This window comes from Silene latifolia, chromosome 11, assembly GCF_048544455.1.
Source record: "Silene latifolia isolate original U9 population chromosome 11, ASM4854445v1, whole genome shotgun sequence".
Classification (NCBI taxonomy): domain Eukaryota; kingdom Viridiplantae; phylum Streptophyta; class Magnoliopsida; order Caryophyllales; family Caryophyllaceae; genus Silene; species Silene latifolia.
The window spans coordinates 53519782-53537265 of record NC_133536.1 but is presented as its reverse complement, the minus strand read 5'-3'; the positions used below and the strand labels follow the sequence as shown (position 1 = coordinate 53537265).

Here is a 17484-nt window from a genome sequence, read left to right as displayed (position 1 = left end):
CAAGGAAAGTTGAAGCCCATTGGTCCAACTCCGGATCCACCTGCTGAACAACAAGGCAAATGGTACAAACCCAATGCCCACTGTGCCTTTCATCAAGGGAAGGGACACGATACTGAAAGGTGCTTTAGACTAAAGCACGAAATTCAAGATATGATTGAGAACGGAACGCTCCCAATCCCGGCCATAAAGCCCAACAACGTCACCAATCCGTTTGGCGACCACACTAACTTTGTCTCTACCGAAGATAGTGTCGATTACTCTCACTTGATCCGCCCATGTCGTCTAAAAGGGGTTTTCGTCGGAAGAATGTTTGTAGATTGCTCCGAATTCCTACCAAGCTCGAGAAACGAGATTACATTCGGGGATTTTGTTGTCGATTGTACTCCTTACATACTCCGAAGCGGCAATGAAATCAATGGCATTTGGGCTGATGACGAGGATGATGTTTACCTCGTCAAAGGCGCGACAATCCGTCACACCCAAGAAGAAATCTTAAAGGTGAGGCAAGATGCCCTGGAGTCAAACCATTTGACTAGATCCGGACGCCCGTATCGTGTGGAGAAAGCTAAAGATACCCCGAACAAGCCGCCTCTCAAAGAACCGGTAGTGGTCGAAGTTCTTGGTGAAGGGTCGACCTCCGAGGCTTCCCTCATCAAGCAACTCCAAAAGACTAAGGCCGACGTGTCTATCTGGCAACTTATCTTGAGCTCTTTCGAACACCGTCAAGCTTTGTTACAAGCTTTGATGAACATGACCGTATCGTCGAATGCTACTCCTGCGGACATGGTCACTCACATCGCCCAGAATCGGCCTCAGATTACCAACGCTGTGACATTCTCCGACGAAGATTTGCCACCGTTCGGGCCTCGACATAACCTGGCCCTCTATATTGCTACCGTGTGTCTCAACAAGCACATCCCTATGACCTTGGTTGACGACGGATCGGCCGTCAACGTACTCCCTCTGAAAACGGCGCATATTCTGGGCTTGGAGAAGAATGACTTCATCCCCACTACACAGACAGTCCGGGCATTCGATGGCACTGTGCGTCGAGTGAGTGGACTTGTCGATCTAGTAGTACAGACTGGGCAAGTGGAAAAGAAAATAAATTGCCAAGTAATTGACATTTGCTCATCCTTCAACTTATTGTTGGGGAGACCTTGGATCCACGCTACAAGGGCCGTAACATCAACGTTGCATCGAAAAATCAAGGTCCCACTCAATGGCAAAACCGTCACCATTGACGCCACGCCAATGCGTGGGGAGGAGACATTACTTCTGAAGTAAGGGTCGAAGCTGCCAATGACGCATGTGGTTTCGAGATTGTCAACATGATCGAGTTGAACTCCGAAGCAGAAAATATGGATCTATACACGGGAAGTCATGTCTGCGAGGTGATTCTCAAGACCGGGAAGTACTTCGGTTTCTCTTTATATCCTAGAAAGGAGGAGTCTTTCAAGTTGAAACCACCCGTAGCCAAAGGAGTAACTTTCGGGCTCGGATATGAGCCCACTGAGAAAGATCTACGGGAAAAGAAGGGAAGAACGATCGAAGATCGAGATATTAAAATGGGACCGTATCACCTAACTCTCAATGGTCACTTCGTGAAAGCTGGGGAAGAACTCCCTTGCATGGACTTCCCCGAACCTATCTTTGACCCAAAGAAGAACCTTATGGTCCCAGGAATCGAAGTATTCCAAGATTGCTACTACATCCCTGAAGACATTCTGACCGTGATGCCAGTAGAAACCAAACCGGATCCAATAAATGACGAGAAAAGCTATGGGTCTCCTTTTCGGTGAAGAGAAGAAATCACCAATACCAAACGAAGATTTGGTAAGTATGATCCTGAGAAGCGAGCGATTTGACCCATCTACCCTCATCACCGATGTGGATCCTCTTAGGACCAACACGGGATGGCGGAAAACAATCAAGTGGACTGATAACAAAGGACTCCTTTTCAAGTTGACAACGGGAGAAGGAGAGATGTTCAAGCCAGATGATGTTACCGATTCTGAGTCTGAGTCGGAGTCTGAGTCTGAGTCTGAGTTAGGTCCTAAGATTGAGTCTAAGGAGTCAGGTGTTGAAAATACCCCTCCCCTAGCTTTCCCTTCCTATGCACCTTTTCCTAATGGCGGTATTCCGGGGCCTGTCCCGAATACCCCTATCTCGCCACGAGCTCGACCGGTTGGCTCAAATGTTAGCGCATTTCGCGCAATTTCAAATCAATAATAATATGAACCAGTTTGCTTACGACTTGTCTTACTTACATTGCAATTCAAACTTTGAAAATGATTGTTTTAATAATGACATTGAGACTGGGGTCGAGGATGAACAGTTGGTCGAAGAAGAAGAAGAAGAAGAAATGGAACCACCTCTACAGTTGATAAAAGGGTTGGAAGAGTACGAACAGAAAACCTCGGTCATCGAAGATACCGAAACTATCAATGTAGGTACAACCTTAGAACCACAAGAGCTTAAAATAGGAACTACTTTAAGTCCCACCGAAAGACAGGGGTTCATTGATTTGTTGCATGAGTTCAAAGATGTTTTCGCATGGTCCTACAAAGACATGCCAGGCATTGATAGGGAAATTACAGAGCACAGGATCCCAATCAAGCCGGGATATAAGCCGGTCAAGCAGAAACTACGCAAAATGCATACAGATTGGTCTCTAAAGGTCAAAGAAGAAATCGACAAGCAACTCAAAGCTGGGTTCATCAAGGTGTCAGAATACTCGGACTGGGTGGCTAACGTCGTACCAGTGCCTAAGAAAGATGGTAAAGTTCGGGTTTGTGTTGATTTCCGGGATTTAAACAAGGCAAGTCCGAAGGACGATTTCCCGTTACCTCACATCGACATCCTGGTGGACAACACGGCAAAACACGCGTTACTGTCCTTTATGGATGGATACGCCGGTTATAATCAGATCAAGATGGCGAAAGAAGATATGCATAAGACTGCGTTCAGAACGCAATGGGGAACCTATTGCTAGACAGTAATGCCTTTTGGGTTGATAAACGCATGGGCTACATACCAGAGGACCGCGACAACATTGTTACATGATTTGATGCACAAGGAAGTCGAGGTTTATGTCGACGACATGATTGTCAAGTCAAAGGAGCGTGATGGCCACCTTGGTACGTTACGCAAATTCTTCGAGCGACTGCGCAAGTATAACATGAGGTTGAATCCACAAAAATGCGCATTCGGAGTCACATCCGGCAAACTGTTGGGTCACATCGTTAGCCACCGTGGCATCGAGGTGGACCCATCAAAAATAAAGGCCATAATGGAAATGCCTCACCCGAAAACCGAGAAGGAAATTTGAGGTTTCCTTGGAAGAATCCAATATATAAGTCGGTTCGTGGCAAGGCTAACTATGATATGCGAGCCAATTTTCAAGAAATTGAAGGTCGGGGAACACGTCGTATGGGATGATCACTGTCAAGCTGCGTTCGATAAGATCAAAGAAATACTATCTTTCCCTCCCGTGCTCAGCCCACCAACGGCTGGGTTACCACTTTTATTGTATCTTACGATCACGGATCTTTGCAATGGGGGGGGCTTTGGCGCAGACAGTCGATAAAGAGGAAAGAGCGATTTACTACATTAGTAAAAAGTTCTTGGAGTATGAAATCAAGTATACTCAGCTCGAGAAGACATGTTTGGCTTTAGTATGGGCGACAAAGAAGTTACGACACTACATGCTCAGTCATAGTGTCTGCATCCACTCGAAGATGGACCCAATCAAATACTTGTTTGAAAAACCAATTCTAAACGGCAGGGTGTCAAGATGGACTTTAATGCTTTCCGAGTTCGACCTGAAATATGTACCGCTAAAAGTTATAAAGGGAAGGGCGGTTGCAGACTTCCTGGCGGATAACCCGATAGAAGAAACTGAGGTTGTGGATACGTAGTCGTTTCCCGACGAAGATATCGTTCACATAGACAATGATACGTGGGACCTCTATTTCGATGGAGCATCGAACTATAGGGGATACGGGATAGGAGTTCTACTCATTTCACCAGAAGGTGAACATGTTCCCATCTCGATCAAGTTGGACTTTAACGTCACTAATAACGCGGCCGAATATGAAGCATGCCTACTCGGTTTGCACAGTGCTCTCGAGTTAGGCATCAAAAAGCTTGTAGTACATGGGGACTCGTCACTAGTGATCAATCAAGTGGCCGGGACGTGGAAAACCCGTAGTGATAGCTTGGCTCCGTACCAAGCGAAAATCGAAGAACTAGAAAAGTTGTTCGCCGAGGTCAAGTACGTGCACCTCCCCAGAGACGAAAACCAGTTTGCTGATGCACTATCAAAACTAGCTGCTCTGATCAACATACCGGATCATATGGATACTATGCCAATATGTGTCGAACGAAGATCATCACCTGCTTATGTTAATGTAATCGGAGACACAGAAGAAACCGAGGCCGAACCCTGGTATCATGCTATTCTGAAATTTAAAGAATCAGGAGAGTATCCACCCGACATGGATAACCGCGGAAAGCGCGCTATTCGAATGCTAGCCGCTCAGTTCGTTAGAACCAATGACGGACAATTGTACAAAAAGACCGCGCAAAATATCCTTCTGCGATGCATAGACTCACCAACTGCGAAAAGAGTCATGGAAGAAGTCCATGACGGAGAGTGTGGCCCACACATGAATGCCCATATCTTTGGTTCGTAAAATCATGAGATTAGGGTATTATTGGACCACGATGGAGACAGATTATCGCCAATATGTCAAACATTGCCATAATTGCCAAATCTTCGCAAACATACAAAGACGTGCCGCCATCATTGTTATATACTTTGACATCACCATGGCCTTTCTCAACATGGGGAATCGACATTATTGGAAAGGTCAACCCATCCGGAACAATTGGGCATTGTTTCATGCTAGTCGCCATCGATTACTTCACGAAGTGGGTAGAAGTGAAATCATACAAGGTTCTACAAGCAAAGCAGGTAGCAAAGTTCATTCAGAATGAAATCATTTGCAGATATGGGGTGCCGCATGAGCTCATTAGCGACCATGGCACTCACTTCCAGTGCCGAAATCGCTAGTAATACTTGAAAAGTATAAAATCAAACACCACAAGTCGTCACCTTATCGACCTCAAACAAATGGGGCGGTGGAAGCCGCCAACAAGACAATCACCGTGATTCTCAGAAAGATGACCGACAATTATCGCGAGTGGCCGGAAAAGATACCGTTCGCCTTTGTGGGGATACGAACGTCTATTCGCACAAACACACGGAGCAACTCCGTTCTATTTAAGATATGGGATGGAAGCGAGTTCACCTATCGAATTAGAGGTACCTTCTTTAAGGATCCTGTTAGAAAGTCGTCCCCACGGCCGATCGGGCGCAAGCCGTATGATTCCTTGGTCATGCTCGACGAGCGACGGTTAAATGCATTACACCATGTTCAACTCTATCAGAAGAGGATACAAAGGGCATTTAACAAGAAGGTGAAACCTCGAGGAATAAAAGATGGGGATTTAGTCCTAAAGTCCGTTCGCGCTTTACTACCAATTGACCCGAGGGGAAAATTCAAGCCGAACTGGGCCGGTCCTTACATGGTAAAGAAGATATTATCGGGAGGCGCGGTCAGACTGACAGATCTAGATGGAAATGACTTCGCGAATCCGACGAATTTGGATCAACTGAAGAAATACTATCCTTAGAACTCACTCTCAATGTCATAAAATAAAATTTTGAATTGCAGTGCTCGTGAGCGAGTCTAGGCCGCGGCACTTTTGCTTCGCTGCTTTTTGTGCGTTATAAACTGATAGTTGTAACGCAATTGTTTTGTGGAACTACGAGCTCGGTTTGATTCTGTTGATAACAGATACGTAGGCAGCTCTTTAAAGGAGTACAACCGACCCTTCTTTGAATAAAATGAAATTTTATGCAGAAACTGGGAATTTTAATAGATAGTAAGTCTTATTAAAGATCGGGCGATGCCCATTACATCCTTCAAAAAGAAAAAAAAAACAGCTAGCAACAAATAATAAGTAGTAGTATTAAATAATATATTTGGAGTCGAAGGCTCCTACATCTTCTTCTTCCCTTTGCCTTTTGGGTCACGTGACCGAGGCTCCTGTGGAGGAGGGGTAGTTGTGTTCTGTCTAGCGCGCTTCTTAGGAGGGATCATCATTTCCTCCCGAGGGCCCAGCCTATCTTTTACACTCAAGCGAGGACCAAGCCTCCCTTCTAAGGCTGAGCCCGAGTGTGCCTTTGAACCCAACCGTTTCCACACACCTGTCGCCTGTGAGTCAGTCTTAGGAGTCTTCTCAGTCCTAGCTTCAGGTCCAGATGTAGACGAAAGATCGTTAACAAATGAAGCCACCTTTGTTTGAGTCGGTCTTAGCACTCGGTGTAGGCTAGGATAAGGATATAGGTTCAGATGAATAGTATCAAGTCTCAGAATGAGCTTTATCTAACGGTGTAGGCAAAGATGCTGAGTCAGATAGATGTAGGTTTGTGTTGGGAACAGAAAATATGAAAAACCCGCTGAAAAGAAAGAAGGCGTGGAAGAAAAATAGTAAAAGCCCGCTGAAAAGAAAGAAGGCGGTGGCAAGAAATGATGAATACTCGCTGAAAAGAAAGGAGGCGAGGAGAAGAGTGACAGAATGTTCCCAACAAGAGTGATATGTGATGTCTAGGTGTTCTCATAAAATCAGTCTGTGTTTAGTATCTGGGCGAAGCCAACGTTGTTGCTCTGTGATTTTAATCCACCTTGTCAATGCCAAGTGATCTTGATCCCCATGTGCCCTTGGGAGCACGCCCATGCCATACGATATCTCTGTCTCAAGTCCGATGGCCTTGTGATTCCCATTTGCCATCTTTTGGCGCCAGAATGGCCAATTTACATTTCTACCCTCAACAAGTCAATATTTGGACTAAAACCCATGCACACTTACGGTTTTATTTTCCTTTTTTGTTTTACGGTAGCGGGCTATGCCCACGTTGTTTATGAGTCATACAGAGTGTCTGTGTCGTATTTCATGCTCACCCGTCAAGGTTCGATTTCAAAAATTTTAAAATTTCAAAATTTCAAAAACTTTTTGCGAATTGTGGATAGATGATCCAAGTAGTAGAATCTTTTTTGGGTCGATAGCCCAATTATTCAAAATTTTCAACATGTTCAAATTTCGGGTCGATGACCCAGTATTTCAAACTCAAATTTCGGGTTGATGACCCAACATTCCAAGTGATGTCAAATTCAAAATTCGGGTCGATGGCCCAATCATTCAAATTTTTCAAATTCAATTTTCGGGTCGATGACCTAGTATTTCAAATGATCCAATTTCAAGATCGATGATCCAAATGTGCTTATGTGATAATTATTGCTAGTGCGTTCTTGTGTTTCAAATATAGCAGGATATGCTTCAACTGGGGGCTCTAAAGTCTTCGACTTTAGAGCCATTGCAAACTGGGGGCTCTGAAGCCGTTGGCTTCAGAGACCATTATCAAGATGTAAAGGATGACATCCACCAAGAATTCAATTCAATACAAGAGTATGAAATGGAAGAATTCCGTAGCTGAAAGCAAATGAGGAAAGCGGCGGCAACCTCCATGGAAAGTCCCGTCCCGTTCGGACAAGTGCCAGCAGATGATAAATTTTGGGCAAATGTCAGCAGACGATGAATTTTGGACAAACGCCAGCAGATGATAAACTTTGGGCAAGTGTCGGCGATTCTTAAACTACGACGCGGGTTTGATTCCGTCAGGAACGGATACGTAGGCGCCTAAGGATAAGGCTCAATCCACCATATATGCAATTTGTGGGTCGACGACCAACGAGGACAACTTGACACAACAGAAGCAAGAGGCAATCCCCGACGAAGTTTCAGGTATGATCTCTTCTTATGGCTGGCGAGCTTATATACGCAAGTCTAATGGACTATAAACGACCCGAAGAATCCTCAGGTCGAGAGGGACCTGGGGTATACTTTGACTTTCGCCTTGTCCAAGCCTCGGTCAAAGTGGGGGCTCAGAGATACCCGTATCCGTCGATATTGGAATTTATAGAGAACCCGACAAACACCCGATGATGATAGGACACATGTATTCTTTAGTTGTCACTGTCATTATTTGGAGCTCGTTTTACGATGTAGAATGGGCGTCGTCGATGAAGTATTTTATTAATTTAAATGATATTTAAATTAATGTTTTTGTTAAATGAATTCATTCTATTATTTAAATGATATTTAAATTAATGTTTTTTTAGTGAGTTCATTTTGTTAATTTAAATGATATTTAAATTATGTTTTTTTTTAGGTAAATTCAATTTATTTTATTTTATTTTGAATTTATTTTCCCAAGTTTATTTTATTGAAAATAAAATAAATAATTGATTTGAAAGATCATTTTATGAGTATATTTGATTTGAAAAGTCATTTATTTTAATGGGTTAATTGATTTGAAAAATCGTTTTGAAAATCGAAAAGAACTCGTTTTGAACACTTGTTTTGAACTCGATTTTAGCTCGGTTTTTGAGCCCGTTTCCTTTACGAATTGGCACGAATCTCGAGTAAACTAACCCATCTAAGCCTCTACCCATCCACCCTTGTTCGAACCCCCCAAACCATGGTCCAAATTCTCGTCCTAAACAACCCCAACCAGCCCACGCATAAACCGAGCAGCCCCTGTTTTGGCAGCTCAATCCCGAGCCCAAAACCCGCTCCAAACACTACCAATACCCGTACCCATTAACCCTAACCCATACCCAGTATCCTACCCATATTATCCTAGCTTAATCACCAAGAAAACCCCCCTCAAACCCTCACAAAAACCGATGGACAGCAGCCATACGGGATTGAGCCCGATTGCCTCTCCCTCTCTTTTAACCTACTTTAACTCCTTATAAATACCACCCCTTCACCATACATTCATTCCTATAAGTTCTCCATACATCCAAGCATCACACACAAGCTTTAAACCTCAGAAACAAACCCTAAACATCCTTCAAAAACCCTAAACCAAACCGACACACAAACTGAAACTGTTTGTGTGTCCTCTTCGAAAACTCATTCGTTCCTCCATCAAACCTCCATCAAAACTCGAGTTTCTTGTTCCTAATTAACCACATAACATCCATCCACACATTAGACAAAGATTTACGAGCCAAATTGCCCTTGAGAGTACACGAAATCCCTCGAAAAACAGAGTGAAATAACACTCTGTTTTCGCGGTTTATTCTTGTCTGTCCAGTTCTGTTTGTGCTCGTTTTTCGTGCCCAATAACCCAAAACGAGCAGGGGTTGCTTTAAGATCCCTGTTCTCCTCTCTTTCTAGTTTTCAAAACATCTTTTAAATCGAATTTTCGTCGTGAAACGAGGGAGATATCGTCGTTTGAAAATCGCGTCCGAAAGTTTCCAAAACGCGTGTTTGCTTTATTCTTCGTCGACGACGGCCTCTCGAGATAAAATCTACCATCGATTACGACCCAAGACGGTGTCAACGATACATGTAGGTTGAGGGTGCATCAAATCCTCCTCTTTTCCCTTTTATTTCGTTTGTTTTATGTTTGTTTTTATTGTTTGTTTTTGTTTGTTTTTTCGTTTTGTTTATCGTTTGTTTTAAATTAACTATGAAACTAGTTAGTCCGAGTATGAGTTAAAGTACCGCCATGAACACCCGCGTTGACTTGAGATGGGAAAATAAACCGCTACTTCAGTCGGTCGTACACCCCCGTCTCATTTACATATCCTCGTGTTCAAGGTAGGGCATAAATAAAACGAGTTTCTAACTTCGCTCTTCGCTTTTGACCCCTTTGTTATTTCGGCCAATTCGACATACCCTAGGACCCGTTGTATGTTAGTTTAACCTCTGATTGTTAATCTATGGCGTATTTAGATGACTTTAAATTAATTTAATAACCTAATTAGACACATTAGGGTACATCGACATAGCTTTAAAAACCGATCTAACAATTCTGTAAATAATTGAACGCATCTTTCTTATCACTTGATTTCTCGCTAGCATAGGAGTGCGTGATTAGCACCTTCCTATTAACACTCGACGAGTAAGCGTTAATCTTATGATATCTGACCTAATTGGACCCTTAGGCCGTGTAGAATAACACACTTTGCGCGACAATCAATCAACTTTGTTTCTAACTCGTTTTCTAACTTGTTTCCTATCCCTTTTCGCAAACATTCGATCTAACCAATGAATTTAACTTAGGAACTAGGTTGACCTTATCTTGGCCGTTGGTTTGGGCCGTGGCTTTAGGCCGTGGGGTTGGCCACGTCTTTCTTTGTCTCGTTTGCTTCTTACCTTTTGTTCTTTGTCGTTTGTTAGCTTGTAATTTATCGTTTGTTTATCGAGTTGTAATTTTCGAGTTTGTTTTACTTCTTTTGAGTCAAAACCTTTTCAAAAACCTTGGTCTTGTTTGGTTAGACGATTATTCCCCAATGCTTGTAGGAGCGTAGTAAACCGCATGTTGTCTAAAGCAACATGGCCCGGTTTATGCTAATGCATGCTTTGGTGCGTAGCCCTATGTCTAATTCGATGAGATTAAGCGCGAGCACGCATTACGAGGAGTGACCCAAGGCCGTGGGTCATGTGAGCCGTGGGCCACCCCTCATGTGCACGGTTTTCTAGGCCAAACGGCCGTGTGTGTTGTCGTGTATTGTTTTGTATGAAGAAATTGTATTTAGATCGAGTTGTATCTTTAATTCGTTGTTGTGTCGGCATGAAATGCCCGGTTTGTAATAGGTAGATCCCAACGGCTCCCCCATTCCCATTTAAGCCTTGTTTGCTTTGTTTTGCATGTTGTTAGATCAATCAACCCACATGCTAAATTACAACTTTGACAAAGTTAGTTTAGTTGCATCTAAATCGACATAGAAACTTCACATGATAGGGTTAAAACAACGTTTGCATATCATACATCGTAGTAGCTATGACCTTGTTTGAAATCCGACACTTGACTTAGTAGAGGCCGTTATCGACGGGCGGGGTTGGGTGTCCTTATGGGCTTCCCAACACGTACCCTCACCCCTTACTCAAGATCTATGGTTTGTGGATCCGTCTAAATACCATTGGATTACAAGAGTCATTCAAATCGAGTGATATAGGGTACAAGTCTTTATCTTTAATCACTCGTAGTCGATTGGCTTTATGCTTTTCGATGAAAGGTGTAAAGTTGACTTGAACGGTTCCAAGTTCCCAAAAAACTTGGTGGCGACTCTAATTTGTCTTAATTCGATTCGAAAGAACCTCGAGTCGATTATGCCGGGTGTGGATCCCTCGGACGCAGTTCCCGAGGGCCTTGTCCACAAAGACGATTAACACAAAGCCGAAAATTAAAAGAACTTTAAGAGACAATCGGTCTTGACAAGGAACAAGCTTAGGTAGATGCTTACCATAGATGTTCTTTCCCCCTCTTGACATCATCGAAAAGATAAGAACAAACTTAAAATGACTAGAATAATATAAGACGAGACAAGAGATAAAAACGATATAAGAAACTAATAGATCATATATAAACATAAGCATCTAGAAATTAAAGCACACACAAACTTAAGAAAAAACATGTTTAAAGTCAAATGGGCCGAATAACAACATGTTTTAGAATTACTTGGGTCATAACCACAAGTAATGTGCCAAAATGGGCCGAATGGGATAGTTGTGCAAAATACACCATTAGAAAGCAAAATAAGATAAAGCTAAAAAAGGAAAGTGCTAAATCGGGCAATAGGCAAGGCAAAGCTAAATTGGACGAGTCCTATACAAGTTAACATAGTCGGGACGCGTGCAATGTTCCAAGGCATCAAGACGATCAAATGAGCTCCTCACGAGCGTAGCTTGAGCTTGAAGGCTCCTTTCAAAGTTAAGAACTTTCAATGACAAGGCCTTTGTCGCCTCCAAGGTAAGAGATTGATCGGCCGCCATGGCTTTCCACCCCTTCTCGGCATAACCGTGTTCCACAAGAAATTTAATAGAAACTTGATTTTTGCCGAGAGTGGACAGACTATAATGTTACCATTATCCGACCCAACCTCCTCAAAATACTTTTTAATGGCTAATTGTTAACTATAATGTTAACATAGTCTTGTATACTTTCATCACAATTTTCTAAGCTTGACAAATAGTAAGTCTAAACTGAAAGGACTAAACAAACGATTACGCGCAACGAGTATATAAAAAGTAAACCACTCTTGACATCATCAAAACATAAACATATACTCCGTATTCTATATGGTTCAACAAATTCCCCCTTTTTGATGATGGAAAGTCTCATAAAATTGTGACTAAGTATGTAGTTCCCCCTCAATATAATACTGTCATCTTGATAATAAAGATCAACGCAAGATCAAGACGATTAATACAAAACCGAAACTTAAAAGGACTTTAAGAGACAATCGGTCTTAACAAGGAGCAAGCTTAGGTAGATGCTTACCATAGACTTTCTTTCCCCCTCTTGACATCATCGAAAAGATAAGAACAAACATAAAATAACTAGAATAATATAAGACGAGACAAGAGATAAGAACGATATAAGAAATAAATAGACCATAGATAAACATAAGTACCTAGAAATTAAAATAGCATACAAACTTAAAAGAAAACATGTCTAAAGCCAAAAGGGCCGAATAACAACATGTTTTAGAACTACTTGGGCCATAACCACAAGTAGATTGCCAAAATGGGCCGAATGGTAAAGTTGTGCAAAATTCACCATTAGAAAAGTAAAAGAGCTAAGAGCTAATAAAGGAAAGTGCTAAAATAGGCTATAGGTAAGTGTCACGGTCCGGTACTTTTGCCGGATCGTGGCGCGCACCCTTGCCCGGCTCAAGGCAAGATGCAAGCGACAAAGATCTTCGTACCAGTGAAGGATCGCTCACTAGCACGATACTCGGGTCTCGGCAACACTCGACAGGATTGCAACGAGAGCGTTAAGCACTAGTGCTTGTCAAGCACTAAGCATTCGTAATCGGTCTCGGGTGTGAGTCGGGATCCTAGTGTCGATCCCACAAACACGGCTTGTTAGAAAAATGAAGGCTAAGAGTCATTCACAACAAAGCAACAACAAGCAACACGAAGGCACAAGGTAGGAAGCAGATTTTCATTCACTAGTACTCCCTAAAGAGGGAAATTTGATATTTACATCCTGGTAGCAAAAAACATTGAAAGTGTAGAATAGCGATATACCTATTTTTGGAAAGAAAAGCTATACTAACTATGCTAAACTAGGAAAGTATTTACTAAAAATATACAAGGGAAATGAAATTACATAAGCATCAATAATTCTAAGGGTTCGAAGTGTGCGGATCGTCACAGTAAGGCAAAGCTAGATTTGACGGGTCTTATACGGTTAACGTAATCGGGACGAGTGCAATGTTCCAAGGCATCAAGACGATCAAAAGAGCTCCTCACAAGCGTAGTTTGAGCTTGAAGGCTCCTTTCAAAGTTAAGAACTTTCAACGACAAAGCTTTTGTCGCCTCCAAAGTATTTTTTTTTTTTTAAAAAAACTTCATATGATGATGTGGACGCATGAGGATGCTTGAAATGTTCTTGTATTTATGTAGATAAGATTTCACCAAGTGTCCGATTGCTCTCTTCCGTTGAGAGCTCATTAATCATTACTTCATTAATGACTTCCTTATTTACTGATGAGACGGTAAAAGAGATGAAAACGGAAATGCCGCTTCTACGAAATTGCCAAGATTCTGAAATTAACTTGTCCGATAACAAACTTTCAAAGGCAATTTTATCATTTTCTTGTTTTTAAGCTTTTGTAAGGATATTGTTACAATTACTTCATACGTAATTGGATTTCGGAGTAGAAGAAATAGAACTCGGTAGAGGATGCAACATTGACGTGTAGTTTATTGTCGGGGACTGAGGATTCGATCCACTTGACCTAGTTCACAATAGGCCATCGTATTTGGTTAAAGAAGAATCTAACAAACTATGCTCCCAAACATATAAATGCGACTTGGAGGAGAATAGTTATATGGAACTATGAAAACAATAAAATGATTATATGGACAAGTACATTGCACCAAAAGGATGCCAGTCAGCCAGTGTGGTGGCGAACATGCTGTGATTCAGTTATCTTACCGTAGAAATATTAGGCATCCTCTTACAACTCGTCTTTCAGAACTTCGGTCGTTTTGAGTTCTGGCTTAGAGGCGAAAGCTTTGATGATAGATGCGTAAATGTTGACTCCTTTAAGGTATTCCCTTTGATTTAGGAACTGCAGCATTAAACGACCATTACAAAGTTTTTCCTACCGGATTTCAAATACACTCTCCGTCTCAATCATTTGTTTACCCTTCAAATATAATTCTCACAAAAAAAGGGTAAAATAAACGAATGTGTATGGGATTGGAGATAGGAAAATTGTAATGAGCTAAATAAGATGAACACCTTAGGGTGTGTTTGGATGACAGGATTTGGAGGAAAATGGAGGGATGTATTTCCCTTTATTTGGTTAACAAAATGAGGTGGAGTGATTTTGAAGGGAGGAAATGGGGTTCGTCCTCCAAGGCAAATTAAAATCCCGCCAATGAAGGAGAGATTGGAGGCAAACCTCCTTTCCTCCATTCCCCCTCCCCTTCTCTTCCATCCCTTTACCTCCCCTACATTCCCCTTCCTTCTCTTCCCCTCCACTTTTTCTATCCAATCACGCCCTTGGAGTTTAAAACCTAAGGCAGTAAGAAAAAATAGGAAGTTGCAGAATGCCACATCATTGAAAGAGACTAGTCAGTAACGGATAAACAGAGAAATCAGAATCTGTACCTCATTGTGGCCATGAGCCAGGCTTGGGGTATTGGCTATTGGAGAAAATCCTATAGCCGGAATTCCTTGTTGCCTAAAGAAGTTAGCATCCGTTCCACCGGGAAAAATATCTGGCTTTTCAAGTTTTCCGCCACCATCATGGATAGCTTCTTCTAACAGCATCCACCAGGGATTTGAACTGTTTGCAACCGTCATAGCTGGCTTTCCAAATTTGTCAAGCACTGAGAACTTCTCCTCAAACTGATATGTCACGAAGGTTGAAAAGCACAAGCAATGCACTTAGAGAATTAGAAGACAACAATGTCCACAAAACTAACCAATATGTGAAAACAATAGCAAGGAAAATACTCATTTTAAGTAGTAAGCGCTTCTACCTTAAATGTCATGTTGCGCAAAGCTGGAGCCCATTCGTCAGCAATGCGTTTCTCAAATGCGACTTGATCAATAGTTGGTGGAACCCGAATGTCAATACCAGCTTCAGCTTCAGATGGTTGTATATTCCTAACAAAGCCCTATTAGACAACATGTAGAGACAGTAACACAAGAGCACATTAGAGCATACATAAAATATTATATAAAACAGTCTTTCATAGTTTCATCACATGTGAGTGAGACAGTTTCATACAAGACCGACTACCATCATAAGCCGCAACCATTGTAACAAAAATCACAAGGTACAGATAATTTGAACGAGACTCACAGCAGGAGTTTGTATGCCAGCTTTTAAAAACACCACATTAACTGAAACCACTTCCCCAGCAGTTTTCAAGCCAGCCTTCAACAACTCAAACTGTGATGCTCGGTATTGCTGTATACTCTCAATGCTCTTCAACAAATTTTCCGTAGCTGTATTGTCATACAGTTTTGCCCCGTGTCCAGGTGCTCCAATAGCCTTAATTACCAACCACATTGGGGACCTCTCCGCATAAAATATATGATAGTTTTCATCAGGGGATGGCCTTCCCTCGTCCAACACAAACCCCACATTCATCTGTTTAAAAACATGAGATTTAGCAAAATTTTCAGCCCCATCACGTCCTCCAATCTCTTCATCCGGCACATATGACAAATATATGGTGCGTATTGGCTCAAAACCTGTACTCTTCAGGTTCCGGATAGCTTCCAAGTACTGCATACCCACACATTTCATGTCCTACAAGAATACCATTTCACCCTTGAATTAGCCTGTCCATTATGTATTAGAGTGAAAAATAGCCATGGAAGCCACTGCACAAACACCTACAGGAGCCACCATACATTCTAACTGCATCCTATGGAAGGAAATGAAGGGACACATTTTATTTCCTCCTCGGTTGGTCTCTCTTAAGACGGACATTTCTGTCTAAAGCTTAAAACATGTCAATTAATACCCATTTAGTTATATGGGACAATTTTTTTTTGCTAGTTTCTTCTAGGCATTATGATTTTGTCTTATATATCTAGGTGACCCATTTTAAATTTACGAGGGATATTCCGTCTTAAACAAGAATTTATGAATTAACTGAGTTCTTTTCAGTATCTGTATTGTGACATATTATGATTTGGATGAGCCCCTATTCAATACTTCGTATCATTTGAATCAAACGTATGGAATTCATTAAAAGGAGGGAGTAGGGAGTAGTAAATAGCTTGCCTGAGAACCTCTAGCAAAAATATTGCCATGAGAATCGATGTGGGCCTGAAAGGGAGGGTAGGACCACTTATGTGATTCAACCGGAACGACGTCGGTGTGAGAGTTGAGGAGGACGGAGGGTAAATTAGGGAATAGACCAGGCCATTTGAGCAAGATAAGAGGTTTATCCTTGACAAATTCAATAACTTGGGATTCAAGGGACAGTGATTTAGCTTGAGATAGGATAAAGTCAACAGCTTTGGAGTAATCAGGGTTTGGTTGTGAAGTGTTGATTCTGAGGTATTCTTGGAATCTTGAGATTATTTCAGAGGGTAATGATGGTAGTGTTGCAGTTCTTCTTGTTGTTGTTGTTGTTGGGATTTGTTTAGTTAATGCTGTAGTGAAGAAAAGTGACAGAAAGAAGATGAAGTTGGTGTTGGTGTTGGTGTTGCGTGGCAATGGTATCAGTCGCATCGTAGATTACTCGAGTAGTAGAGGAATCTGGAGAAATAAATCTGTGTCGGAATATAAAGGGGTATATCGAGTCCCTCGGCTTTAATGGGTTTGGTTGAACCAGACTTCGCTCCACTTCTTTTGGATTGGATCGTTTTTAACCAAATTTCACCATTTTCGCACCATTCTCCTCTATCTATTAGTGTGGTGACACAAGTGACCTACAGATGGATTAGGTAACTCATATTACATCCTTTTTATGTGTTCTCTATTGGTAATAGCATCTACATCCATGGATCTCCCCATATATTTTTTTTCTCTTTTTCTCATTCCCCCATAACATTTTCCACTAACTTTATAAATTACCCTTCTCATTTCATTAATAACTCCTGTACTAATGGGGTTTCCCAACAAAAAAACTATTTACTAATATTCCATGTCTCACCTGCCACATGGTTGTTTTTTATTGGGCTTTCAATTTAAGAAGGTTCCCTAAAACTAGGGGAGCCCCAAATGATTGAAAACCTTTCACATTGATGGAGCACCCCAACTAAGGAGAGAGAGAATATTTGGGAGGTAAAAATCAACCAATGTGGAGGCTCTAAGATAGGTAACTTTGAATTGAAAGTTGATAACTTTGTGTGTA

The 17484-nt window shown here is 41.8% G+C and overlaps 1 protein-coding gene across 2 annotated transcripts; it reads right to left on the bottom strand.

Annotated features, from left to right (window-relative positions):
* Positions 1–13812: 13812 nt before the first annotated feature.
* On the bottom strand, positions 13813–16956 carry LOC141611638 (uncharacterized). 2 transcript variants are annotated; one of them, XM_074430225.1, is made up of 5 exons: positions 16407–16956; positions 15474–15926; positions 15148–15285; positions 14774–15013; positions 13813–14228 (listed from the first exon to the last, which is right to left on the bottom strand). In XM_074430225.1, exons 1-5 carry the CDS (start codon positions 16857–16859, stop codon positions 14115–14117), a joined length of 1398 nt encoding a protein of 465 aa, XP_074286326.1. In that variant the 5' UTR covers positions 16860–16956; the 3' UTR covers positions 13813–14114. The 2 variants fall into 2 exon arrangements, with proteins under 2 accessions (XP_074286326.1, XP_074286327.1); XM_074430226.1 differs by having other exon boundaries at positions 13895–14679.
* Between the last annotated feature and the right edge of the window lie 528 nt (positions 16957–17484).

Bases quoted from the DNA above. Each gene is read 5' to 3' on its own strand.
- LOC141611638 (XM_074430225.1), bottom strand. From the start codon at position 16,859: ATGCGACTGATACCATTGCCACGCAACACCAACACCAACACCAACTTC. The intron at 15,014-15,147 runs GTAGAAGCGCTT...GTGACATATCAG, and splicing joins TGCGCAACATGACATTTAAG to TTTGAGGAGAAGTTCTCAGT. The intron at 14,229-14,773 runs GTACAGATTCTG...TTAATGCTGCAG, and splicing joins TGGCTCATGGCCACAATGAG to TTCCTAAATCAAAGGGAATA.